Consider the following 9,721-nt stretch of genomic DNA (forward strand, 5'->3'; position numbering starts at 1 on the left):
GCCCTTAAGTTCTCCTTCAAAGTTAGACAAGTATTTTTCTATTAACTTATATCATATTTAGAAAAGATAAAGATAATAATTGGTTTATATTGTGTGTGAAAATAGCAAAATTGAAATTCACTTGTAAAAAAACATGTAATTACTAACTCTCATATTCTTTCCCTCCATTTCCGTCCACTTTGTGGATGGGTTTAGTGAATCCTTCCAAATCCTATAATTATTAATTTCTTTCAAAAAAAAAAAAAATTAATACCAAACACAACATAACTTTTCTTTTCTTTTCTTCTTCCATTTCTCTCCAACATACTGGGCCTAAAAGAGCTTCTACCATAACCCTACTGGAAAAAGATTAAAGCACTGGGCTTTGATAAAGCCCAATCATAGGGCCATTTTGTTTGCTAAATATGCACTGATAGGTCCATTTCAACAAAACACAGGTGCTATTTCCATCTTGTATATAAAAAGGCTTATAGGAAAAGCTGCATTTTTGCATCCAATCCCACATCTCTCTCTCTCTCTCTCTCTCTCTCTCTCACACACACACACACACACACACACACACACTCATAGCATGTTTTAAGTTACTGGGTAGCCTTGAAAAGCATCCATCTCTCTCTCTAAACTGCCACAACTGTTTCTCATGCCATATATGTGTTTTGTGGGTTTTTTGGGTTTTTTCTAACACCTGATGTTAGTGAAATTGTGGTAATTTTAGAGGTGAAAAATGGGGGAAGATATGGGTTGGGGTTGGCCACCAATTGAAGCTCCACTTAATACCCAAAAAGATGAGCATTGGAGAGAGTATGATAACTCTGTCAATGCTGTTTCTTTTGGGTTTGTTGCCACTGCCATTCTCATTTCCATGTTCTTTGTCATGGCCATCTTTGAGAGGTTTCTCAGACCCACCTCGCCGGCTTCTTCGCTTTCCGGTGGCCGGTACCGGAGAGAAGATGTCGAGTCCCAATTAAGCTTCAATGGAAAGCTTCCTCATCCATCACCCAAAGTGAGTAATACCCTTAATTTCCCTCACTTTATGCACACACACAAACATATATCTACACATACTACTTTTATTTGTGTGGAAAGTACTTAACTATTGTTCTTGGAAAATGATAAAAGTCGTGATCCGTTTTTTTATTATCGACCAATGTGTCAATGGTTGAACTAAACAAATTAAAAGGAGAGAAACTAATTTATTGATTAATGTGTAAGAGTTCTTGTTGGACACTGTTTATTGGACAAGGTTTTGTTCATGTGAGCTGAGAGAGTGATTATTTCTTCTGTCATTGTTTGGTTATTTAGATGATTATTTTGGCAGTGTTACAGTTAGTGATGATTGCTGCCCTGACAAAGTTACTTTTCCCTCTCTCTCTATCTCTATATATATAGATATATATGTATATATGCACTTTGGTTAGCTTGCTAAGAATTGTGATTGACAGTGGTGATTGGTGAATTTACAAGTTTTAAAGTCTTGGTTCCACTTCTTCAACCTAATCTTTTTTCCTAATGATATTTTGCAATTTTCCCCTTATGTTAAATTTTAGGTTTCTAACAATCTATTTGTGTATTTATGGAGCAACTGCATTTGGGCTTCTTTATTGCCCTTTGTGTGTGTGTCTAACTTCATAGCTTTTCCTTCTTCTTTTTTTCCCTTTATTGTGATACTTTTCAATCCAAATTTTATTTGTCCCCAAAAAGAATTCACAACATTTTCTTTTTTGGGTAATTAATAATTCACAACATTTGTATGTTATAAGAAATTGTTCATCTTATAAACTATATATATATATATATATATATATATATGTATGTATGTATCTATGTATGTATGTATGTATGTATCCATATATGCCTATATATCATCCTTATTGCTTGCTTTCTATTTACATGCTTACCTTTTGGTAACTCTGCTTAGTAAAAGAGAGTATCTTTGTTTTTGTAAAATCAGTTAATTCTTTTTTGTTTAGTTAACTCCATTTTTCACCGAGTTTCATCATTTTACTACCAAATGATTAGTCTATATAAAACTAAATCTTGATTTTGACATTGATATACACAAACTTGTTCGCGACTCATAATAAACTTTGTACTCGGTAGTAATAAAACCATGTTGATAAAAACAAAAGCATCCCAAAAACTATTCTTGATGTTTATCTTTTAATTAAATATGCATGTGCATGTTCCCTTCAAAATTTGGGACATTTGGAAACTGCTCTGTCTCTCAATTAAATAGCCCATCCAGAAAGTTGCTTGCTGGTTGATTGGTCCCAATTAAAGATTCTGAATATGCTTATATATGCATAATTCTACTGTTTAGCCCCACCACTGGACATGCTATCCATTTAGGCCCATCACTACCAATATTTATGGTGCCCAGCGTGGCCAGCAACACGGTGGGGGACAGCCCGTCAACCCTTCTTTGTGGGCAAGTCTTCGTTTACTGTCTTCTTTCCAGCTTTAAATGTATATCTAACTAGCTTCATTAAACAAAAACCGCTATTGAATTATTGTAGAACCTTGTCTATCATGTTATAGTTTTTTTTTTATATATAAAAAGAATTATAGTGGAAATTTTATATGATGCAAGAAATGGTTCTATGTGCACCTTTATATTTATTAATTCATGAGATGATGGGTTGTATCTTTAGAAGAAACCATTCTTGGCCCTTTTTGAAACAGAGACTGCTGCAAAAGAGCTGTTTTCTAATATTGCCATTCAGTTAAATTGGACCTCATAGGTGTGTTGTAGCTTAAAATGTTGTTCACTTTCAACCTTCCAATGATGTTGAATTTAGGTTTTCCACTCTTAGAGCGAATGATTAGTGTTTTTCAAATAAAAGTGAAGTATAATCTAGAGTTTCTGAAATAAATCCACTTTAAGCAGATTATGTGGTGGACCATTGCTGATTTGTGGCACCAAAAGGTCAGACACTTGTGTATCACACGAGTGATATTTGTTAATCTGCATAAAAAAACGTGGTTAGGTAAACAGATACTTTGAACCATGTAATTTTACTATATAAAATGTGTGGCTCAAATATGCTGATTGTTGACCTAAAATAGTATCTTAGCTGAGACCCTTTTGTCATTGGTCTAAATCACCCAACATAATTGTCCTTGGAGTCGGAGTCCCTCTCGATCTCTTTCAGGTTTTTCTTCATAACTAAAAATAGATTTGCATAATTGTAGAGCGTAAGACTGAAAAGTTCTCATCAATACACCAACAAATTTAAAACTTATGAATAATCTATGTTACATGACTCGGGTACGTGTGTCAACTAGAAATAAAGTCCGAGACTGTATCTCTTAGTTTAGTCCCTCTCAAGAAATCTTGGATACAAAAGCTTAGATGAAAATGGCCTGCATACAGTTTTTCTAAGCAAAAACTGTCCCATGTGTAGATGTTGATCCAATTAATAGAAAAATGTCCTCCTCATATTTATATCATTATCCTCTCAGCATCTACCATTTATAACCATTATATATGAACAAAAAAGTCAAATATGCTGTCAGTTCTTGAGATAATGTTACTACCTATCCAAAATTCCACAAGATCGAAACAGCACCCTTTTGTTGGTTTAAATTAATGTGTCAATTTTTGGCTGCTTCTAGTGTCTTATATTTTATTCTTTTTAGTTTCCAAGAAAACTGTACCATTGAGGAGTTCATCAATCATTCATTGCATCTGATTTGTCTTGTATGACCCCATGTCCAGATTTAAATGATTATGACTTCGCATTGATTCGATTCACGGGTTAGTGAATCTAGCTACAGTTTAATGTCTCTATCCTTCTTTTACTTTCAGAAGATATTATGCATTCAAAATGGCAGACAAAAGTAGTATTAGCTGTGAAGATTAATTATTCAATAATATTGATCTCTGGTGTAGGAGATTTCCTATTCAATTCATTAATCTTGTTCTATTCACTTTTGAGGTCCTGGTTGGTTTGCAAATTTAACTGTGGTAGTGAAAGTTGCTAATCATTTATGTAGGACAGATTAATACATTTTCCCCGGTGCATGATATTGTTGTTGTGAGTTTTCGTTTTTACCTGTGAAAACTAGAAATCCTACCTTTTGCGCTTACTAATGTTTAGTAATTATCAGAAAGTATGGTTCTGGTTTAGGATCTATTATCAGAAAGTATGCTTCTGGGTTAGAAATTAAGTGGCTCATGATCCATACCATTGACCAAATTGGTGTGACCTCTCTTTAAGTTTTTTGTCGACCTTTTTTCCGTGATACTAGCCATGTGCAAGGTTAGGAAAAACTTGATATGTGGCCTCGGGCAACCTAACATTCTTAAGGCTGTCTAACGCTTGTGATTCAATAGAGGTGTAAACTATATCAATGTGCAGCCATGTTTTCCTAGGCTTGCAATGGTCATCTTGCTATTTTTATTAAAAAACAAGTACTGTTATAAATAAGTTTGGATGGGATAACTCGATAAATGAACTCAGAAGCTATATAATTGATTACTCAACACTATGAAAAAAATTATTGATAACTGAACATTTGGTATGGAAGGACGATAATGTAGAACTTCTAAAATCCACCTACAGTTATGAAGAAGAGCTCTGTGTGTGTGTGCGCAAGTGCACACGCGTGTTCACACAACGAGGTATGGTGAGAAGTGGCAAACTACACACAATACGTAAGACATGCGTAGTGGATTACAAATGAGGCATTTAATTTCTTGGTCAAAATCTGGCATTTTGATAAATGTAATCCTTTCTATGTTTAACAGCAAGTCATTTGATTATTTTTTTTTTCATTCTCACAAATAATTAATTCCATTATGTTTGTTAATACATGCTGAATATTACTTGAAATTCATTCCTTAACGATCCAAAAGTCGTATGAATTGTTGAATGGCTTGGTGGATATATGGAATGGAATCTTGCTTGGGTTTAACATTCTACTCTATTCCACTGTTAGTGAGTAATTAACTTCGCTTGACCTTCGATTCACCCCATCTCATCTGATCTTCATCTATGATTGTTGCAGTGTCTGTAGCATTTGCAAGAGCATGTTGCTACTGCTTCTCACTCTTCTATATACATGAAAAGGAAATATATGATTCTTGTGATCTGCATTAAAAAAAAAAAATGAACTGTCTTTTAACTTCTTTCTAATTAGTAGTGTTATATTAAGTATGAATTTCTCATATTTAATACGGCTCCAAGCCAAATTCTGTGACAACACTTTCTAAGTTTTATTTGATCAATTTTTGTCATTTATTTCTTCAGGTATCTGTGAATGCCAGAGAAGTCTCAGTGTTGATGCCCGGAGAAGATGTTCCCACCTTCATTGCCCACCCGACTCCCATGCCTTGCCCTCCCGAACGCGTCCCATGGCCTTCCCATCAACATATTGTTCAATCGCCAAGTTTCACCCCAAACTCAAGCTCAACCTGAAAGAACCAAACATCGGAAATGCCTCCATAAAACTGTATTCAATATCATGGGCCGAACTTTTGCAGAGGACATGCATTACTATAGATGCACAAGCTGGAGGTTGTCATCTGAAAAATAGGTCCTTTTTCACCATCAGAGTCACTTGAATTTATGTACATAGACAGGGCAAGCTAGCTTCGATATGTCGGAAGAACCACCAATGAAATAGCGAGCAAGGCTTTAGCTTGCATGCACTATTATTTTCATATGTTCCATAGTTTTCAGATATTCCAGATGTGACTTTGCAAGAAAATGAAGGAATGGTGTTTGATGTTGGGTAGAGGGGTAAAACATTGATTGTCTTTTATCTTTTTGGTTGGTCATTGCAAGTACTCACACTTTCATAGATATCAATGGAATTGTAACTATAATATTCAATCAGCACCAAGAAAAACACAAGAAGCTCAAGATTTCTTCTTTTTGAGCCGAATTAGGGCTGGGCGACAAGTTCAAACTCAATTCGTTTGGGGCCCTAATTATACATGCGCAATGGTGTGAAAAATTTGTGGGTGCTGGTTATAAGAGGTGTGTTATTAGGGAATTAATTTTAATTAGGGATGGATAATTTAATATCAACCACCACAATTTGACAAGTTTTCAAGGGATTGTTGAGGGAGTTAATAATAGTGTTTTATTTGACAAGTCCAATTTAATAATAAGCAGATATTATAGGAATTCTTTTAAGTGCTAAAAGTGCCAAATATATATATATAAACCTACAAAAGACAATTATATTAATGAATTGTCCTATTGTAAGATTGAATTTTGAAATTCCCACCTTAAAACATTCATTTCTTCTGGATTGGGTTTAGAAGGCTTTCCATTTTGTTTGCTTGGAAACGACAAAGAAACAGTCCAACCCAACTGATAGTGCCTCTCTATGTAAATATATATATATATATATATATATATATATATATATATGGCCACCAAGAAATTTTTTTTAACGGCTCTGTTTCGATTAAAAAGAGGACCACACGAACCCACCAACGGCTACAAAATAAATTTACCGCCACCCTATTCCAAAAATTCAAGCCTTCTGTAAAAGGCATCATATCTTTCAATATTTATCAAATATCTGACTGCGAGTGATTACATGCATCTATTGGGATCGATCAGTAATACTTACGCCGAACACTGGTAATGAATTGTTTAATAAAATAATTTTTAATTAATTATTTATACTAAATACAACTAAGTAGAAAGTTCCATTTTCATATTTGTTGTTTGTTATATAATTGACCAATTAAAGAGTAAGTTTAACAACTCACTACAACTATTTGCGAGAAAAAAAACCCTCGACAACATAATTTTTTAGAGAAAGTGTTTGAAAAGTAAAATGCCATTCAAATTTATGTCAATTCCCATATAGTATCACAAATTTCTATCGTTCCCATATATGTTGTGAATCCATAATTATTCATAACTGTAATGTCAATATTTTAGGATAAAATTCACTTTACTTTTTATAAGGTTTGTCAATATCTTATATAAATCTCTCTACGTTTCATAATATCACTTCTTCTACTTCTTCCGGTCAGTGCTTGTCGTTGCACCAGGAGTTGCAGGTGCTAAAAGTGGGTGTTTTGTATCCATTGAGCAAAGACTATTTCTAATTGTATAGCGGTGTCTAAAAACAATGTTGCTTCTGCTGAGAAATAATTCACTGAGTTATATCATCATAACAGAACAGAATAAGATTGTCATCTAACTTGGTAAGAGTAATGTATTATTTTACTATTTTACCCATAAATTATATGATGTTTTAATGTCATTTTAGGCATTAGATGGACACAACTGACATCATATCTATTTTTATAATCTCAATTACGTCCAAAGTTTGTCTCGGTCAAGTGCCTCAAGAAAGAATGTGTAACATAAACCATAATCATAGAAGAATTAAGTGGAATTATAAACCATAAGAAAAGAATTAAGTGGAAATTTTTTTTTTTTTTTCGGAAGTTAATTAAGTGGAATTATAAACCATTAGAAAGGTAAGTATTTTATTTTGACTTTTAACAAATAAGTGTATCAATTAAATGACAAACCTTGACTTGATTGATTTAACTGTCGTTCTCGAAAGTTGTGTGACGGAGATTTAAGCCCCATGTTACTTCCACGCTCCAAATTTCACTCGTCACATGACCCTACAAGTAACTAATACTTTGTGCACCTAAAACGCCTATCCACCGATCAGCACGAGATTTTTTTTCTTTGTTTTAATTTGAGTGGATGGTTTTCGTACCATAGTCATTAATGACTCGCAAAACTATTCAAATTTTTTATTTTGGACCATGTGTATCTCCATCATATAATTAATGCACAATTCAAATTAAGATTATGATTTAAAAGTGAGACTTAAAAGCTTATTTTTCTAAATCTCTGCCAATATGAACAACTATCCAACTAATTTGACAGTGCAAATGATTTAACCTAATTTATAACCCAATTTATTTGAACTCAGTTTATTGTTTGTGAACTTAATTTAGGATTATAACCAACTAAAAAAACTGAATTTGAATTCGAATTTGACTCATTGTTATTTTGAAAAGCTTGGACTCAACTCGATTAAAAACAAAATTTGTTAAAATTTAATTTAAGTTTTGTGTTTAACATCATTTTTGGTTTGTTAAGGAACTTATGCAAACCTACAGAATTCAAAGTTTATGTCTATATCTGTCTATATTGACTTTATTGACAGACCTACAAGAACATCATACACATTGCATTAACAAGCCATTATCGATGAAGAAAACACATGTTGATTAATGACAACACTTCAATATCTACGTAGTATGATTGATGACCCAAAAAGGACGTGAGCAGAAGTCATTTTTGTCCACAACATTGCCACAAAATTACAGTTCTTACCAGGGAATGCCCTATAGGAATATGAAACATTCTAAGGACACAAGTGGATTTTCCAGTGACTCGCTCGTCGTCGACGTCGGGCCCTCTCTACCCGACTCCTCCACCTTCTGGATCTTCCCACTCATTTCGGATCTAACCCGATCCGGAGACTTCCTCGCCGACGGCATCTCACCCACACCTGACCGTTTCCCCCCGACGTCCGTCCGAGTAGCAGGTGACCTCGATCTCCTCCCGGGATTGTCTCCGGAGACCCGCCGTTGTCCTTTGGTTACCAACCCACGCCTGTCTTTGGAAATCACGGGTCTGACCCGACCCGGGGACGCTTCGGATTTCCTCGTCGGAGACTTACCCACCAACCTCTCTTTCCTAGCCGGAACATCACCGGTAAATGACCGGTTTCTGAATTTCGCCGGTGACCTATTTACCACCCTCTGCCGAACCTCGCCGTCGTCATCTTCGTCGTCTCTTTTATCGGTAAACGTGGTCGTAGACACGGTTTCGCTGAAACTACAGATCTCAGAGACCTCGGAGATGTCCTCTGTGGTCATCAATGGAGGGTTCTTGTCGACATTGTTGTGTTTGGCCGTAGTTTTTTCGTCTTCGTCTTCGAACTTGGGGACAGGAGGTTTGCGGGTCGGAGTCTCGGACAGCACTTCCTTGACCGTCTCTTCTTCCAATGGCGGAGGCGGTGGTGCTCTGCTTGGCTTCTCGGATCTCGATGAATGCCGGTGGCTGTGTGGAGCTGAGGAAGGCTTGTTGGTGGTGCTGAGGCAGCAACCCATTTGGGTTTATAGTAAATTAGTTAGTGATTGAGAAATGGGTTTTTTTTACATTGTTCTGTGGTGGAATTGGGTGGTGGTTGACGGCGGTTTCCGGCGAGGTTAGTGGGTTGGGAGGACAACAGGAGAAGAGAGCACTGAAGTTGGGGAGTGGTGAGAATGGAACGGGTGCATTTATTGAGAGATTTCCGAAGTTGTAGACTAAAACAGTTAATGCTGGTTAAAGCACCTCCATTTTATCTCTAAAGTTCTCAACAGAAGTCTAAAGAAATTTTCTTTTTCATTCACTTTTTATTTGTTTATTTCTTTTTATATCTTGACAAATTTTACAACAACATAACTTGAATCCACTGTTTTGTCACTTTCAAAGGTTGGGGAGACAGTACAAGATTACACCCTTTGTCAATTATATGATTTTTTTATTTGCATTGTTTAGTCAAATTATTTTATCTTCTCGAGTAATGTAACTTTAAAAAAGGAAGAGTTATTTATAAATTTTGATTGGTTTTTTTTATTATTATAAATTTTTATTTATTTATATATATCTTTTAAAAACAAATAATTCTTCTAATTTGGTGATTTTTGATACACCAAAATAAAAATACCAAATGT

At 35.0% G+C, this 9,721-nt stretch overlaps 2 protein-coding genes across 2 annotated transcripts; one reads left to right on the forward strand and one right to left on the reverse strand.

The window, feature by feature from the left end:
- Nucleotides 1-514: 514 nt before the first annotated feature.
- LOC132306155 (uncharacterized) lies at nucleotides 515-5,847 on the forward strand. Its single transcript, XM_059803414.1, has 2 exons — nucleotides 515-1,003; nucleotides 5,253-5,847. Exons 1-2 carry the CDS (start codon nucleotides 725-727, stop codon nucleotides 5,418-5,420), a joined length of 447 nt encoding a protein of 148 aa, XP_059659397.1. The 5' UTR covers nucleotides 515-724; the 3' UTR covers nucleotides 5,421-5,847.
- A 2,351-nt stretch (nucleotides 5,848-8,198) lies between these two features.
- On the reverse strand, nucleotides 8,199-9,368 carry LOC132307349 (uncharacterized). Its single transcript, XM_059805113.1, has one exon. It carries the CDS (start codon nucleotides 9,110-9,112, stop codon nucleotides 8,342-8,344), a length of 771 nt encoding a protein of 256 aa, XP_059661096.1. The 5' UTR covers nucleotides 9,113-9,368; the 3' UTR covers nucleotides 8,199-8,341.
- Between the last annotated feature and the right edge of the window lie 353 nt (nucleotides 9,369-9,721).

This window comes from Cornus florida, unplaced genomic scaffold, assembly GCF_030987335.1.
Source record: "Cornus florida cultivar Cherokee Brave unplaced genomic scaffold, ASM3098733v1 CherokeeBrave_3.0.0_Hap2_Chr01, whole genome shotgun sequence".
In the NCBI taxonomy this organism is placed as follows: domain Eukaryota; kingdom Viridiplantae; phylum Streptophyta; class Magnoliopsida; order Cornales; family Cornaceae; genus Cornus; species Cornus florida.

Coding starts and splice junctions, on each gene's coding strand:
- LOC132306155 (XM_059803414.1), top strand. CDS start 725: ATGGGGGAAGATATGGGTTGGGGTTGGCCACCAATTGAAGCTCCACTT. Junction 1,004..5,252: donor TTCCTCATCCATCACCCAAA/GTGAGTAATACC, acceptor TTATTTCTTCAG/GTATCTGTGAATGCCAGAGA.
- LOC132307349 (XM_059805113.1), bottom strand. CDS start 9,112: ATGGGTTGCTGCCTCAGCACCACCAACAAGCCTTCCTCAGCTCCACAC.